General features: G+C 45.7%; 1 protein-coding gene across 3 annotated transcripts in view; it reads left to right on the top strand.

Moving 5' to 3' along the window:
* Nucleotides 1-790: 790 nt before the first annotated feature.
* Nucleotides 791-16,992, top strand: part of SPP2 (secreted phosphoprotein 2) — a 33,148-nt gene continuing 16,946 nt past the window's right edge. Inside the window, exons 1-4 of one of the 3 annotated variants that reach the window (XM_032355243.1) lie at nucleotides 791-990; nucleotides 8,268-8,369; nucleotides 13,191-13,376; nucleotides 13,467-13,591. In XM_032355243.1, the coding sequence (XP_032211134.1) occupies nucleotides 13,295-13,376; nucleotides 13,467-13,591 (207 nt within the window). In that variant the 5' untranslated portion in view covers nucleotides 791-990; nucleotides 8,268-8,369; nucleotides 13,191-13,294. Of the gene's footprint in view, nucleotides 991-6,535; nucleotides 6,641-8,267; nucleotides 8,370-13,190; nucleotides 13,377-13,466; nucleotides 13,592-16,992 lie in introns of those variants that run through there. The other 2 variants (XM_032355240.1, XM_032355241.1) reach the window with 2 other exon arrangements.

Raw genomic sequence — 16,992 nt, forward strand, 5'->3', positions numbered from 1 at the left:
ATTCTTCACATAGCAGAAGGCTTTGTTTTTATTTTTAAAATAAGCAAAAAAAGGACATAGCTCCCCAATTAAGAGTTTTAGTCGCCTTTATTTATTTATTTATTTATTCCCCCCTGAGTTATGAGGTAGGGGAATACTGTTTGCAATAATTTCTTACGGACAGAAGCGACAATTGCACGTGCTCACCCTGACTTAGTGCTTTTACGTCAGTCCAGAAGAACGAGCCCTGATTCTCCAGGACTTGCCAGAACTCTGGCTTGGTGCACGGTTAAGGGCAAGGTGCTCTGTCCTGGTTTCCTGCCACCCCTCACTGTCCCTCTTTCATTTCAGCGCTGGCAAACGGCTTTGAGGTCTAGTTAATTTTTTTCTGAGATGAATGATGGATAAAAGAGAAAATGCCCTTCCAGGTTGATGGAGAGGGCTTCTGGAGAAAGCTCCCACGGCAAAATGAAGCCCTCCCCCTCCCCTGGCCCCCGAGGCTCTCTGCTTTTTCTTGAATCTGCCCAGCAGAAGCTGCAGCACTCTCGGATTATTCCAGAAATGGTTTCCTTTCAAGCTCTGCTGTCAGTTTTCTTTAGGCAGATTAGGTGGTTTATGGATGCTTTTCTCTGAGCCCTGTGCCTTCAGTGACCCAGAACTGAAGACACCCCAGGGCAGGTTCTGCAAACACCCCCCCACCCCCCATCACTTTCCCTGCAGATTTCTCTGCCCGCTCCCTCCCCAGGGACAGCCCAGAGCTGACACCATCAGCATCTTCTGCACCCTGCGGACACCTAACTCTCTACCCACCAGCCCCCTAACCCTTGGAAGCCCCAGGCTCTGAGCCCTGCTGTCCTTGGAGCATCAGGAAGCAGGAAACTCATTCCGAGTGAGGGTTGTTTCCAGGTCAGGAGAACAATTTCCTCCCACTCCTGACAGCACTCTGTGGTCCAGCTGCAGAATTCTGGATTTAAGTCCCTTCTTTGTGAGCTTTCCTCTTCAAATCCTTCCGTAAGTAAGGGACACCGTTTCTGCCCTTATTAAAAAGAGAGGAGGTTTTCGTTTCCAGAATGAAAAGCACCTGACTGGGACTGAGCACTTTTTTTTAGGCTCGGAGAAGGGAAGATAAATTCACTTGCATGGAGCCCACGCTGCCTGCCTCTGGGTTAATCCTCCCGTATTTCACTCAGCCCGCGGCTGAGATGGTAGGAGAAGGAAGCGCTGAGCTGAACCATGCATGACCCGGACTCCCTGCTCTTTGAAACCCTCGGGATCTGCCCCTCCCCGGATAATAATCGATAATGGAAACGGCTTGGGTCAGAACACTGATGGCCGCCTCTTTTCGGTCCTTTGGGTTGCTTTGAATTCATTTCTGGAGATGGGGCAGGGATAAAGCGCAGACGTGAAGTGCTGAGCGTTTACAGTTTCTCTCTCCCTGGCCGGCTTCCCCAGCCCTCTGGGGAGTAGACGTTCTTGCTGGGTTCCTCAGGCCACCGCGTATTGTGGGGTTGATCCTTGTGAGGGATAGTTTGGGAACAGACACCGGGCTGGCGAGTGGATAGGAGGAAGGGGGTCTGGCTGGCTGGATTCGAGAGACAATTTATGGCATGTGGAGGCTGGGTCATGTCCTGCGTGTGACTGCACGTTCGTGTGTGTGTGTACAGGCGAGGCTGGGTCATGTCCTGCGTGCGACTGCACGTTCGTGTGTGTGTGTACCGGCGAGGCTGGGTCATGTCCTGCGTGCGACTGCACGTTCGTGTGTGTGTGTACAGGCGAGGCTGGGTCATGTCCTGCGTGCGACTGCACGTTCGTGTGTGTGTGTACAGGCGAGGCTGGGTCATGTCCTGCGTGCGACTGCACGTTCGTGTGTGTGTGTACAGGCGAGGCTGGGTCATGTCCTGCGTGCGACTGCACGTTCGTGTGTGTGTGTACAGGCGAGGCTGGGTCATGTCCTGCGTGCGACTGCACGTTCGTGTGTGTGTGTACAGGCGAGGCTGGGTCATGTCCTGCGTGCGACTGCACGTTCGTGTGTGTGTGTACAGGCGAGGCTGGGTCATGTCCTGCGTGCTACTGCACGTTCGTGTGTGTGTGTACAGGCGAGGCTGGGTCATGTCCTGCGTGCGACTGCACGTTCGTGTGTGTGTGTACAGGCGAGGCTGGGTCATGTCCTGCGTGCGACTGCACGTTGGTGTGTGTGTGTACAGGCGAGGCTGGGTCATGTCCTGCGTGCGACTGCACGTTCGTGTGTGTGTGTACAGGCGAGGCTGGGTCATGTCCTGCGTGCGTGTGTGTACAGGCGAGGCTGGGTCATGTCGTGCGTGCGACTGCACGTTGGTGTGTGTGTGTACCGGCGAGGCTGGGTCATGTCGTGCGTGCGACTGCACGTTGGTGTGTGTGTGTACCGGCGAGGCTGGGCCATGTCCTGCGTGCGACTGCACGTTCGTGTGTGTGTGTACAGGCACACACACACTCTGTCTGACCCTCCTTGTTTCCCTTTGCCCCCTCTCTCTGCAGTGGCCATGCCAGACCTCCACCATCCTCACTAGCCTCTGGCTCCCCTGCCTCCATCTCCTTCTTGGCAAACAGCCTTGCACCTACTCCCCCATCCCCATGGGTTCTCACTCAACCTTCCTCCTCCAGATTTAGAGACCTCCCTAAACCCAGACCCAGGGTTTTCTCCTCTTCCCCGCTGCCACACAGGCCCTGTCCTTCATCTTCTCCATGTCAGTCCTCCCTCGTTCCCCTCGGTGCACCTCAGGTTAAATGTGGGCCACAGCTCCCCACTTTCATTTAACCTCTTTCCTTCTCAAGGGACCGTCTCTCATGGAAGTATTTCCATGTGCTCAAACCTTTCCTATTCTCAAAAAGCTAAGCCTCTGCTCCCCATCTTTCCATCGGCCTTCCTGTCCCTTTCTTTCATGGTCTGGGTTGTCACAGATGTCCCGTGTTCATGGTCTCCATTTCTTTCCCTCCCGCTCAGGCATCAGCTCTCCTTCTACACAAACACCTCTTCCCAAGATCACCAGTGAGTCCAGCGCCTTCACACCCAACAGCGTTTCTCAGTCCTCTTACCCTGAATCTCAGCAGATTTGACACTGGTGATGGTTTCCGTCTTCCTTTTCCTCCTCTTCTCTTGGCTTTCTGGAAACCACAGTCTGTGAGTTTTCTTCATACCTCTGATGGCACATTCCCAGTTGCCTTTGGAACTCCTTCTATGCACCTTGTCTATCAATGATGACATTCTTACGGCTCTGTCTTGGGCTTTCTCCTCGTGCCACTCTGGGGCCTCTCGTTCATGCTCACAATTTCAGTTACTGTCTACATGGTGTCAGGTTCTGGATTTGTAACGTCCAGCCCAGGTGTCCCACCTGGGATCCATGTCTGCTTACCCAATGGCCTCGCTGCCTCTCCGCTCACACTGTCCAGTGTTTACACCAGCCATGTCAGGTGGAAATCCTGGGGTCCTCCTGGGTGCCCTCTCTCCTCTCACATCATACCCTGGCAGTGGTACCCTAAATGTCTCTGAAATCTAACCACTCGCTCCTTCTCCACTGCTACTAGCCCCATCCCAACCCCAGCAATTGACTCCAACCCTCCCTGTTCACTATGCATTATGCACTTCCTCTAGACTCCACAGCTGGGCCAAAGTGCCCTCCTCAATGGGAAAACCTGATCATGCGACCCTCTTGTTTAAAGCTCTTAAGCAGCTTCTTGATGCTCTGAGGATAATGACCTTGAGACGCTTCATGCTCTGGTACTATTTACCTTTCTAGCCTCGTCTGACTCATGCTCCCCCTCCCTGAGCTCTGCCCCCTCAGTTCCTCACAGGGCACCCCAGAGAGGGGCAGTGGTTGCTATGAATAGGGGGTCTGGGGCAATGGGCCTGTGGTGGGGAAGCCATGTGTTTTCCCTACTCAGAGGTGACCGGCTCTCTGCTGCTGGGCGTGCGCTCATTCTACACCTTCTGCCTGGGACTCTCTCTTCCTTGCCTCATTGGTTCCAGCTCAGCCTTCATCCCTCATCCAAAGCTCAGACTCTCTGGTGACACATGTTCAGAGGATGCCATGCTCTGCTGCTAGGTGCCCCCAAGCCTCCTCTGATGTTCTTTGTCACTACAGTCATTTTGTGTGTACTTACGGGATCTTGGATGAATACTTATCTCCCCACCCACCACAGTGTAAGCTCCCCAAGGTCAGGAACTATGTCAGTGTAAGCTCCCCAAGGTCAGGAACTATTCCCGATGTATAACCAGTGAGCCGTGCAGTGCCTGGCATATGACTGTTGGCGAATGTTCGGTCTGTGAGCGAATGCCTAGGTCAGGTGCTTCCTGGGAGGCACTCGTCGCTGGTTTCCTATGTCTCTGCACATCTGCCTTTGTTGTAGACAATTTGTTTCAGGGTTTTCGTATGATGAACAGCCTTGAAAGATTGAGACAAGGTCTCTGTTCAAGAACAAGGACAGGTGCGCTAACTTTCTGATAAGAAGGTAACGTCTTCCTCTGGGAGAAAGGGTCGGCACCCTACTGTCTGCTAGGAAAGATCTGGGTTCTCTAGAACAGGAATCCTACAGCATGGTTGGTTGTATATGTGGGTAGAGTCTGGCTCTTCTTCATCGCCCAGGCGGACCCGGGGCTCAGATAACCAACACGAACCATGTAGGTCCCCTGACTGCTGCAGTCACTGACAGGCTGCCCATCATCTCTGACACGGGAGTGTTGGGTCTTCTCCCAGCTTCCATGTCCATCCCTGGCTGGGTGAAATCTCAGTCAGACCTTTCACAATTCTTGATATAAATTAGACTATTTTATTCATTCTGCATGTTTCTTGGACTTTGGTGTCAAGATGTGGGAAAACGAAGCACAAGAACATCATGAGCCCAGGCCCTTTTCGGGCTTCCAAGAGACAAACCACATCCCGGGATCACTGCTGACCGAAGTGGAGGCTTTGGTGACCAAGTTTCTTCTTTCCTCTCATAGTTGTATGTTCTCTTTTTTCTTCTTCTGATGTGTACCCCTTCTGATTTTACCCCTCCGAGTTCTTTCATCTCTGCTCTATTCCCTTTCAAGTGGATAAGCTAGTTTCTTGCACAGTGTTTGCAAAATCGTAGCGGGGATTTCTAAAGGGGGAAAACGTTGCAGGTTCTGGAAAGGATGGTGGGAAAAGCCCTGGTTCAGAAGTTAGGGGACGTAACTTCTAGATCTGTTCCCATTAACTAGTTATGTGAGATGGAGCAGGTCCTGAAACTCTGGCTTCCTTATCTGAGCTCACACATGCATTCATTCATTCGTGCCCTCATTCATTCTACAATCACTTTTTAAATTATTTGACATAGGGGCGCCTGGGTGGCTCAGTGGGTTAAGCCTCTACCTTCGGCTCAGGTCGTGATCTTGGGGTCCTGGGATCGAGTCCTACATCAGGTTCTCTGCTCAGCAGGGAGACCGCTTCCGCCTGCCTCTCTGCCTACTTGTGATCTCTCTCTGTCAAATAAATAAATAAAATAAAATAAATAAATTATTTGAAATAAATGACACCATTGCTTCCTTCAAAGGACTCACACTCTAATGAGACAGATGAGAGAATTCAAGTTCCTAATGGGATGTGAAAAGCATGATAACAGAGGAGGTCCTGGACACCCACTGCAGGGACCACATGGGCGGGCAGAGCAGCAAGAAGGAATCACAGTGAACCGTGCAGGCAGCTGGGGTCTCCCCCGAGTCTTGTGGGGCAAGTGCTTGGCCAGGAAGAAGGTCAAGAAGGAGGTTTCGGTCAAAGGAAGAAGGAAGTCCCAACAATTCCTGTTGAGCCTTGACTAATCAGGCTGTGCCTCTACCAAGAGATGGCTCTAAGCCTCCAATGGAGTCCCTGGGGAGAGTCTTTATCACCCCCAGGGCTGTGAAAAGTGTACCTGCCAGAAGGCAGCAGGACAACACACTGAACTCTACCATTAATCCTACCATCTAGGCCCCATCATCTTGTCTGCCCAAAGGGGGTGGAATCAGTATCCCTCAGGGGATGGTTGTGGGATGTGAGTGCTCAGCAGGGTCCTGGCACATGGCAAACATCCAAGCGACTGCGTCAAAACCAGGGGAACACTTTGAAAATTATTTATGACTTTGTTTTTGCCTCTTTGAGAACATGACCTTCTCCCTACTTGGCCCAGGATCTCCATCTGCCTGGGCTGGGAGGAGGGAGCAGCTATGAGAAAGAGAATCCTGTGGGGGGGAATCTAGAGGTAATTCTCCATTTCCAACTGGCATAATAGGATTAGGCTGCAAGAGGTGAGGCTTGAGAAGCCTCAAGCTTGAGGTGGATTTATAGATTCTTTATTCCTTTACCTTGGTCTTCTCCCCCATCCCTTTATCATAGTCGTCCGAAGGAAGACAGGGCAGTGCAAGGCATCTGGCCAGAAGATGCCAGACTCTCATCATTATTTACATCCATGCGAGTCAATGAAAAGAGCTGAGAAAACCTCAGCCCCCAGGGGCTGGCTGCCCTTCCAGAAGCCTGCAGGAGGACAGAGCCATGCTAGTTCCCAACGAGTTCCAGAAGCCTGCAGGAGGACAGAGCCATGCTAGTTCCCAACGAGCTCCCGCTCCCCATGTTCTTCAAACAAGCATATGCTTGGGGGAAATGATTGGTCTGAAAATAGCCACATCTTACAGGTAGGAAAAAATATTTACTATCTCTTATTAATCGCAGAAAGGCACAAAACAATCCCAAGATTTTGGAAGCATCAGGGAAGCTTTTCGATAAATCCTTGGAGGGCATTCAGAGATGGAGCCTGCAAACATGTCTGCTGATTTACATTTTTAAAAGGACAGAGTGTTGTTTTAGAATTCTCTGGATTCCTGTCTCTTAGAAACGCTGTTGGGCTCGCAAGGGGTTAGCACAGGATTAGACATGGTGACTGGAAGTATAAAAGTCTGCAAATTATCCTTCCTCTGGGGGTTATTGAGTTCTGTAGTTTGCTTTGCTCTTAAATGGTGCTTATTTGCTGCTTGTGGAAATGGAAACAGACACAGGATTTGTTCCAGGTCTGAGCACACGGAGTCGAGGGGCAAAGACACCAATAAGGCATCTCATTGTGTTCCTCGCTTTTTTCGTGAGAGGATGACATGTGGTGTTGTGCATTCAACAGATAAAGAGACGATTGCTATCAAATATTTGAGGCATTTCCTCCCACTCTTGAAATTTGAAATTTAATTTCTTTCCCTTCCAAAATAATATTTGACATATTTTAAAAAGCCAAAAAGTGCCATGAGGCTTAGAGTGAAAAATAACAGTCTGTGCCTAACAAGGAATGGCGACAAACCCTTAAAGTCTTTTGCCTGTTTGTTCTACTTTTTTACGTGTATATTTCTAAATAATAGGCTTGTACTGCTATTTGTAGATTTTTCGATTCCTGGGACTTCCTACTGTGGAAGATGAGGATTCCTTTTTTAAATGTCCCCTCCCCACCCACACCTCCATGCAATAAACATTTCCCAGAGGTGCCGCCAACCATGGCTGTTCAGTGCTCATGTGATCATGACTATTTCTGCATGTTTCACAGCAACACAGCATATCCTTTTGTCGTTGCCACGGTTGCCCTGTGTCATCTATTTGGGAGTCTACCTTCAGGTGGACTTCTGACCTGGCCAACAAGCTTCAGAGCATATAATAGCTGATGTGAAATTCTCCAGGGCTCTCTTTGCATTGGGCATTGCTAATTACCCATGTTCTAGAGGATGATTGTTCTATCCATCCGGGTCTTTTGTGACTGTGATGAAGAGCATCCCTTTTTCAACTGGCAGAGAGCATATAGCATAAGCAAAAGATAAGGTTTGATTGTTTTAAGCTACTGTGGTTTGGAGGTTGATGTTGGTTATCACACTGTAACCAAAGTTTTCCTAACTGAGTTCTTTCCTGACCAAATATTTATTTTTCATGGAAATAGCAATGCATCATTTAAAAAGATTTGCTTAATTTTCTCCGTACCAATCAGAAATACAACTCAAAGTCTACACGAAGTGGGGCGCCTGGGTGGCTCAGTGGGTTAAGGCCTCTACCCTCGGCTCAGGTCGTGATCCCAGGGTTGTGGGATCGAGCCCCGCATCGGGCTCTCTGCTCAGCAGGGAGCCTGCTTCCCTTCCTCTCCCTCTGCCTGTCTCTCTGCCTACTTGTGATCTCTGTCTTTCAAATAAATAAATAAAATCTTAAAAAAAAAAAAAAGTCTACATGAAGGGTCTGAATCTCTTCTCAGAATTATTTACCAGAGACTCTATTAATATTATCCTTTCTCTATTCAAGGATGACCCTCTAGCCTCCTGCACAATTGTCTTCCTGGTGGTTCTCATCACCTCTCTGCTGTGGAGCGTAAATCCCCAGTGACTTGTGTTTGGTCCATGAGATGTAAGCAGCAATGTTGTGTGTGACCTTTGGGAAGTGTGTTAAGAAGAGGCTCATCTTTCTCTTTCCTGCTTCAAGCTGCATGGAATAGAATGTGATGGCTGGAGCTCTGGCTGCCATTTTGGACCATAATGATAGGATATCCTGAAGGAGTCCAGATTCTTAATAATTGTGGAACCTCCAGACAAGCACTGGGCTGCCTATCATCACACTTAATTTTTTTTTTTTTAAATTTTTTATTTTTTATAAACATATATTTTTATCTCCAGGGGTACAGGTCTGTGAATCACCAGGTTTACACTCTTCACAGCACTCACCAAAGCACATACCCTCCCCAATGTCCATAATCCCTTCTCCCAACCCCCCTCCCCCCAGCAACCCTCAGTTTTTTTGTGAGATTAAGAGTCACTTATGGTTTGTCTCCCTCCCAATTCCATCTTGTTTCATTGATTCTTCTTCTACCCACTTAAGCCCCCATGTTGCATCACCACTTCCTCATATCAGGGAGATCATATGATAGTTGTCTTAATGTGAAAAATAAACTTAAATATCATTTAATATGGGGTTGAATTTCTGGTCACATGAGGTTGAAGCTGATTCCTTGTACTTAGCTAATTCCTTTGTTTTGGTGAAGAACATCCTCTTATATGTTGTGGTTTGGTTAAGAAATAGAAGTGACTGTACACCCTAAGTATGAGGGGGTTTATACATAAAAAGAAACTGCTAAATCATTCCTTCACAGCTTTTATCAAAATTCATTCCAAATGGATTAAATAATTAAAATGTAAAATGGGAAATTGTAATATATAGGTAAATAATTATGACTTTAATCTGAAGGCTTTCTAAAAATGATGCTAGTAAAAACTAAAAACAAGTTGAGTGAGGTTTAAAAGAAAAATAAAATCTTTCATAGGACATATCATACCAAAACTAAAATATATGAAAATTTTATAGGAAACCATAATTAAAATACAGGGCTGCTGATCAAAGTTTCTTTCCTTTCATCAGGGTTTCTCAACGTTGGCATGACAGACGTTTTGGACTGGATAACTCTTTGTTATTGGGATGGGTGTCTGTCCTGCTCATTGTAGGATGTTCAGCAGCATCTCTGGGTACTAGATGCCCAGTAGAGTCCTCTGCTCTAGTTATTGACAACCAAAAGTATCTCTGGACATTGCCACATGCCCTTGAGGAGCAAACTCAGCCCCAGCTGAGACCTGTAGCTCTACATGGTAGTTCTCACATTTGAGCATGTGTCCACACCACATAGAGCATGTGTAAAATACAGACAGCTGAGTCTTCTCCCTAGAATTTCTGACGTAATAGGTCTGGGGTGGGGAGGGGTTGAGAATTTCCTTTCTTAGAAAGTTCCCTGGTGGTGCTGAAGAAGTTGACCTGGGGAACACACTTTGAGAACTGCAAGTAATCACATCATCCCCTAAAATATGAAAGCAGCAATAATATTGATATTTCCAGGACACAGAAATATTATGGTCATAGGTAGTCAAGGTACGTCTTGACAGTGGAGTTCAGGAGTTGAGAAACCATGTTCTTACATGAGATTGCAAGATGGAGGCAAAATTTGTGATTTATGGATCAGATGAAGATTTCGTTTACATTTGCTCTAAACTTAGTGACTTTTCTTAAGTTTAATATTACTAGAGAGATGACCAAAATGAAAGAAACAATGATAAAGGTGATAGCAATGGATCTTAGTCTGTGATGTAGGTGTCCATCCATCTTTACTAAAACTTTTCCCAATTGCTTGTTAAGCTTCCCGTGATAAATTTTTTGCAAATGTCCAGGGGCTGTGTAAAACAAACAAACAAACAAACAAAAAAACTTTGCAACATTTTTCACTTATAGCTACATCACATTTAATAGTTCACCTAAATAATTTTTGTTGGAATAGCAGAAAACTGCTGGAATTTATGCTGTACTCCTTTCGGCAGATAGGAAAAAAAAAAAAACCCAAAACAAAAAACAAAAAACAAAAAAAATCATGATGGTCTGAATGTCAACAGATGGCTTATACATATTCCAGGTTTACCAGACATGACGCAGTTTTAGATCATCGCTTTTGAGCACCAACTGCATGCCCTGTGTCTTATTACAGCCATGTGAACCCACACCCGCAATGATCTATCTCATGCCAGCAAGCTACAGACAAAACCAATAGCCCTGTGCTGGCAACATTATTTTATTGTTGTCTCCTTAATCTCCTCTATTCTTTTGCAATTACTTTTATTAGTATTGCTCATTTAATGAGACCTTGGAGTTTGGAGCCAGATGGTGCTGTTAGTTAAATCTGGAAGACTCTAATGGAATTGAGTTCAAACCAGGTTAAGAGTAAGAGAATTACAAATCTCTTAGCATACTGCTTTGTGAACTTTGGCACCCCAGAAATTAGTGTAGGTTCCAAACGGGAAGACCCGAATTAAGGTTCAGAGACCACGTGGGCTCCTAGCTGACATGTGGTGTGGAACAAACAAGACAGGGCACGCTCCCTGTCTCACGGAGACTGTAGTCTCCTGGAGGTGAAGGACAGTAAGAGGCAAGACCACCAGGCATCGTGATAACTTGTGGGAAGGGAGGAAGCAGAAATGACGTGGAGGGGTGCTCAGGAAAGCTCTCTGAGGAAGTGATAGTTAAGCTGATGCCCGGATGATGGGAAGAAGCTGACCCAGGGAAAGCAAGAGGAATGTCATCACTGTTTGTTAGAAGGAATAGAGCATTCAAGTTGTGGGATCCAAGTTGTTTTGTGCCCCCAAGGAACTGCGGGGACACCTGTATGACCGGAGACTATAGGGGCAAGTCGGGTGGCCACTTCTGAGTCTAGAAGCTACTGGACCCAGAGATGTTGCATGGGGCAAATGGAAATTGGACCCTGAGAATATCTAGGGTTTTTTTTTTTTTTTTTTTAAAATAACCTCTGTGGCAATGTGCTGATGAATAAGTCCTGTAGAAAAAGTGTCTTTGGGATCAGAGCTGTAAATATTCATGATCCCACCAGTCTGTGATGTCATCAGAGGCATGATTTTGACCCTTTGTACAAAGGGCGGGCAAGACAGAGGCAATATTTTGATTAATCAAATTGCCTTACATGGAAATATTAATTTCATACTTGATACCACACTTCCAGTAGGGCACAGTGGTGGCAGTAAATCTACCTGATGTCGCCTCTTCATCCTTCCTGTCAGTAACAATGGCTGGCCTGCCTCTGACCAACATCTTGTCCCACACTGTGTCCCTGATCAATGGCTACAGTCCCCTTCCCAGAGGTCTCTGCTCTGCTCTGTCTTCCTGACCTAGGTCCCCTCCTCCCCTGTGGGTGCTTCTGCTTCTGTCAAGGTCAAGTTCAGACACACACCCACCTGGGAGTGAGGTCAGGAGGAGTGAGTGAACTGCCAAGAACTCTTACAGCAATGGATGCTTCTCTTGCTGGCACTCATATTTGCCTTGTGTAAGCAGGAGCTAGATCATTCATTCACTTAAGCTATTCTCTGGACCTGTTGCCTTATACATAACAGATACAAGAAAGTATGTATTGAATTCCATTCTTACTAGCAGTTACCATTTATTGAGCGATTAATTGGTCAAGGGCTCTTCCAAGTGTTAGTGATTTAATCCTTATGTGATGGTCAATTTTATGAGGAAACTTGACTGTGGTGCCCAGATACTAGGTCAAACACTTTTCTGGATGCTTCTCCAAATATGTTTTCAAATGAGATTAACATTTTAATCAACAGACTTTGAGTAAAGCAGATAGTCTCTATAATGGGGGTGGGCCTTGTCCAATCAGGTGAAGGCATCAATAGACAGAAACTGACCTTCCCTGAGCAAGAAGGAATTGTGCCCGCAGATTGCCTTTGCATTGCACTGAACGCTCCTTGGGTCTTCCGCCTGCTGGACCATCTTGTAGATTCTAGACTTGCCATTCTCCACCACTGTGTGAGCCAATTCCTTAACACATCTCTCTCTCTCTCTCTCTCTCTCTCTCTCTCTCTCTGTGTCTCCCTCTGTGGTCTGTTTGTCTCTCTAAACACCCTGTTGGCTCTGTTTCTCTGGGGAACCCCAATAAATAACACTTTATAATTTACTATCCATGCCCATTTTAGAGATGAGGAAGTTGAGGCAATAAGCACAGTGCCTGAAGACAGACACTTGATGAGTATGACGCCAAGATTCCAGGCTAGGTCTTTCTGAGCCACAGCACAATTCAGCTTCTCCTGCAGAACTTGAAGGAAGAGAACACAGGGACCTGCTGATAACACACACTATTTACTATAAATCCTCTCTCTTTTTTAGTATTCTCCAGGTACACTGGGATCTTATAGCATGTGAGAATCATGCAAATTTTCCTTTAGCAGAGAAGGCTGGTCAATAGTCATGTACACAGTACGTGCGTTTCACCTATTTAGGCACTATATATGCAATCCTCTCATTTACAGTCATAATTTCCAAAAACATCTTGAAATAACACACAATTTCCACACACAGTCAACTACAAGATCTTCAGGAACACAAGAAAGAACTAAACTGACATCAGTTTAAAATTCACGGTTTTGCTGAAAATAAGATTACATCTCCCCTCCCTTACAAAAAAGCAATCACAATAAAGAGAAATAAGCAGTACATGTGGATGAAATTAAAATAGAGAAAAACAAACAGCGCACACAGAGTCCCGAGCCTCTTGATGTCTCTCGCCGTGGGCTAAAGTCCCATCTTGAGGTCAAAACTTCAAAAGTAGCCTCAAACTGGAACCTTTCCATAGGAAGAGCCAGCAGTGAATATTGACCTCAGGATCAATTGTTTCTGTTTAAGCTGCAGACTGCTCCAGTTGGAGACAGCAAGCCAGGCCCCAGCTGAAAAAGAGCTGTTCGTCACCCCCAAACACATAAGAACAATCTCGCTGCTTCTCAATTAAAATGATTCTTCCCGGAACAGAGAAGATGGTGATGAAGATATTGATCTTGTTTGTGCTTGGGATGAACTACCCATCTTGTGCAGGTAAGGCACTCGAAGACACAGTTCCCCTTCCCCAAACGCTGTGGCCCCCGTGCCTCGTCTCACTATGTCCCTGTGTGTTCGTGGGTCCAGGTTTCCCGGTGTACAACTATGACTCGTCCTCCTTGAGGGAAGCCCTCCGTGCGTCTGTGGCAAAAGTGAATTCCCAATCTCTGAGCCCGTATTTGTTTCGGGCATTCAGAAGCTCCATAAAAAGAGTAAGTGCATTTACATCTTCTTGATTCCTTTTAATATGTGCTGCTTTCTGCTATTTATTTATATTTTGTCTGTTGGGTACACTTTGAACATTTTTCCAGGTTTAAAAGATAATAGCTAGTCCTCTCTTTCATACTGTTTTTGGACAGAGAAAGAATTTAATAACAGTTATTGTCCTAAGGCCCTCATAGCCCGTTTGAATGCAGGATTCTTCTGGGGTGTCTTCTCTCTGGCCTGGTTTCCCATTTCCAGATGTTGCACTGCATGTGTCCTGCTCTGCTTCTGTATCCACAGCCTCCATGGTTCCTCTTGAGATGTTTTAGTAAGAACTGCTCGTTTATGAGAAAGGAGACTTTCTCGATTTCAGCAGTCCTGCTCCTTGTACTTGGAGGCAATAACTTCTGGCTTTTAAGCCCAAGAAATCCCAACTTCCTTTGTCAATTTGGTGATGGTTTGTTTCCTGTTAGCTTAGGGAAATGGGGAAATGTGAATTTTCTTGGGCTTCCAGTGACTCGGTTTGTGATTGGCAAAGAAAGAAATGCAGAAATTCACTTCCAAGGAAATGAGGAGCCTGGACAGAGAGTTACCTTTCCCTCCTCTGTCTGCAGGTGACTTCACGGCTTACTCACTGTCCAGGCATGGGAGGAGCAGAAATTCCCCCAGGCTAGTGGGTGCTAAGATGGGAGAAGAACCAATAGAACGTGTGTGTGTGTGTGTGTGTGTGTGTGTGTGTGTGTGTGAGAGAGAGAGAGAGAGAGAGAGAGAGATTTGGAGGGAGAGGGAGAAGTTGAATGAGTGAGTGAGAGAGATTTATCATAAAGAATTGGCTTATACTATATGGAGGTTTGGTAAATCCAAAATCTTTACGGTGGGCTGATGGGTTGGAGACCCAGGAAAGAACCAACACTGCAGTTTATATCTGAAGGCAGTCTGCTGGCAGAATCCCTTTTTGCTCAGGGAAAAGACTGTCTGTTCTATCCAGGCCTTCAACTGATTACATGGGGCCCACCGACATTAAGGAGGATGATCTGCTTTACTGAAACCTACTATATTAAAATATTAGTCCTGGGGTACCTGGGTGGCTCAGTGGTTAAGTGTCTGCCTTCAGCACATCCCAGGGTCTTGGGATCAAGTCCCACATTAGGCTCGTTGCTCAGTGGGGAGTGTGGTTCTCCCTCTGCCTCCCCCTTCCCTGTCTCTCATGAATAAATAAATTAAATCTTTAAAAAAATAAAATGTTGGTCCCATCCAAAAAACACCTTCACAGAAATATCCAGTGTTTCACCAAATATCTCAGCATCATGGCCCAGTCAAGTGGATACATAAAATTAACCCTTATAATTACCAAAAGGATTTGCTATTGGTTTTTTATTGCTCGGATATTTTTGTTTCTTTTTGGAATAAAAAGCCAAAATATGCTCAAAGTTTAGAAAATATAACAAGAAAGAAGAAACCGAAAGTACTATCTATTATCCATTCCTCTGAGACACCCACTATGAACGTGTAGGAGAAGGCCTTTTTTGATCCTTTTCATATATTGGTATAAAACATATTTTTAAAAAGAAAAACAGGAGCATAGTGAAACAGCAATTCCAAAATACCACGATTTACCTCAGCAAGGATGCTGGATTTGGGATTTTCTCTAGTTGATTCTTTATTATCAAACATTGAAGTTGTCCCACCTTTTTCAAACAACACAAAGTAGAAATTAATGGGTTGAAAGTGAGTTTGGATGAAAAAGCAAAACCATTAGGCTTTTTTCCTTATTCTGAAAAGAGTGCTTAAAGATGCAAAGAAAGGTTGCAAATTTATCTCATAGTTCAATAAAATTATCTGCACTCAAAAAAAATCCCACATTTTCATCTTTTTAACTCAGCCTTTGTGTCGTCAGTTTGTTTTCATTGAATTGCTTTAAGGGAATTGCCGGAGCACAGTCTGGATGGAGAGACCCAACAATACACTCCAGCAGGAGAGGGCTTTATTATTCTTTTTTATAAGGTTCAGATTTAATATCTAATATTTTAAAATTATGAATAAATTCAGTAATAAATATTGTCGAAGCTGAATTTTTAGTCTCATTTGTTTTCAGAAAACTTTACTTCTTTGAGCACTCTTTGTCCATTGTTAGACAGAGATGTGAAGGTCCCCCATCCCAGGCTTGGAGTTTGTCTTTTATTTCCAAACACAGTGTTTTAGCTGTGCCCATCCATCCCAATGCATGAGTGGTCAGGGCACTCACAGAGGGTTCTTCCTACCCTCTCCTCACTGGGAATTTGGTTGAATGTGTGAGGACTCAGCCTTGTCAAGGTGGGCTTTAGGACTGAAAAGGACTAGAGTTTTGGAGTCTGAGGGTATGGTTGGGTACTGGGTCATGGCAGCTCCCAACTGGCCTCCCTGCCACCATCTTGTCTCTGCCCCAGTGTGGTCTCTTTGCAGTACCCATAGTGATTTACATCTTAGTTCTTAAATTCTGAGAAGTCCCCATTGCAATGAGAATGAAATCTATACACCGTCCCATGGGTGACAAGATCATAAATTATGTGACACAAGCTGTCTCTCAAACATCATAGTGTATGGTCCTCCTCTTGTTCATTTTTCTCCAGCAAAAACAGCTGGGCTTATTCTGCCCCAGGACATTGGCCTTGTTTTTTCCACACACGGCAGACTCTTTCCCATTCTATAAGCCTTGGAAGGATTTCTCTGGCACTTTCTCTACAGTAGCTACTTTCTCCTCCCTACCCCCATTACCACGCTGTTTGTTCCTTCATAACACCAAAACCTTCTAGAATGACCTTACTAACTTCTTTTTAAGGTGTTTACTCTGTGGCTGTATATAATCTAAGCTGGAATCTAAGCTGCGCGGGGTCTCCCCTACTTTGTCTTTGGGGCTGGACACACTGTGGGTGATCTTTAAGTCATGGGATTTCTGTGTCATCAGAGCATCACACATTTGTCACGATGTCTGGAAGTTTCCCCCCCGTATCCCACCCTTGGTGTAAAGGAATAGACAATTGTGAGAACTCATTCATGGACCACCGCTGATCAAGCAGGAAGCAGGATGGGGGAGTACTGTAGGGCAGTAGAGCAGAGATGTATTTACAACTTCATTTCTTATTTCAGGGATTATTAAGAAATTATGGGTCATTCTTTTAGGAAAATGACCCTTAAAAATACAGTTGGTTTTCATTATTTGTCGCAGTTGTGTTCTATAAAGTCACCATGCACACTAAATTAGTACCTGCTGAACCACTGCTCCTGTTCTAATGCCTGTGTCCTCTCCATGTGGCACACCCAAACCTTCTAGTGCTTCGGAGCATGGACAGCACTCTGAGACTACACATGGGGGCCATGTGAAACAGCAAAATCACCAAGAAAAAAACCCCACAAAAATGAGAATAACACA

This window comes from Mustela erminea, chromosome 8 (genome assembly GCF_009829155.1).
Source record: "Mustela erminea isolate mMusErm1 chromosome 8, mMusErm1.Pri, whole genome shotgun sequence".
Lineage (NCBI taxonomy): Eukaryota > Metazoa > Chordata > Mammalia > Carnivora > Mustelidae > Mustela > Mustela erminea.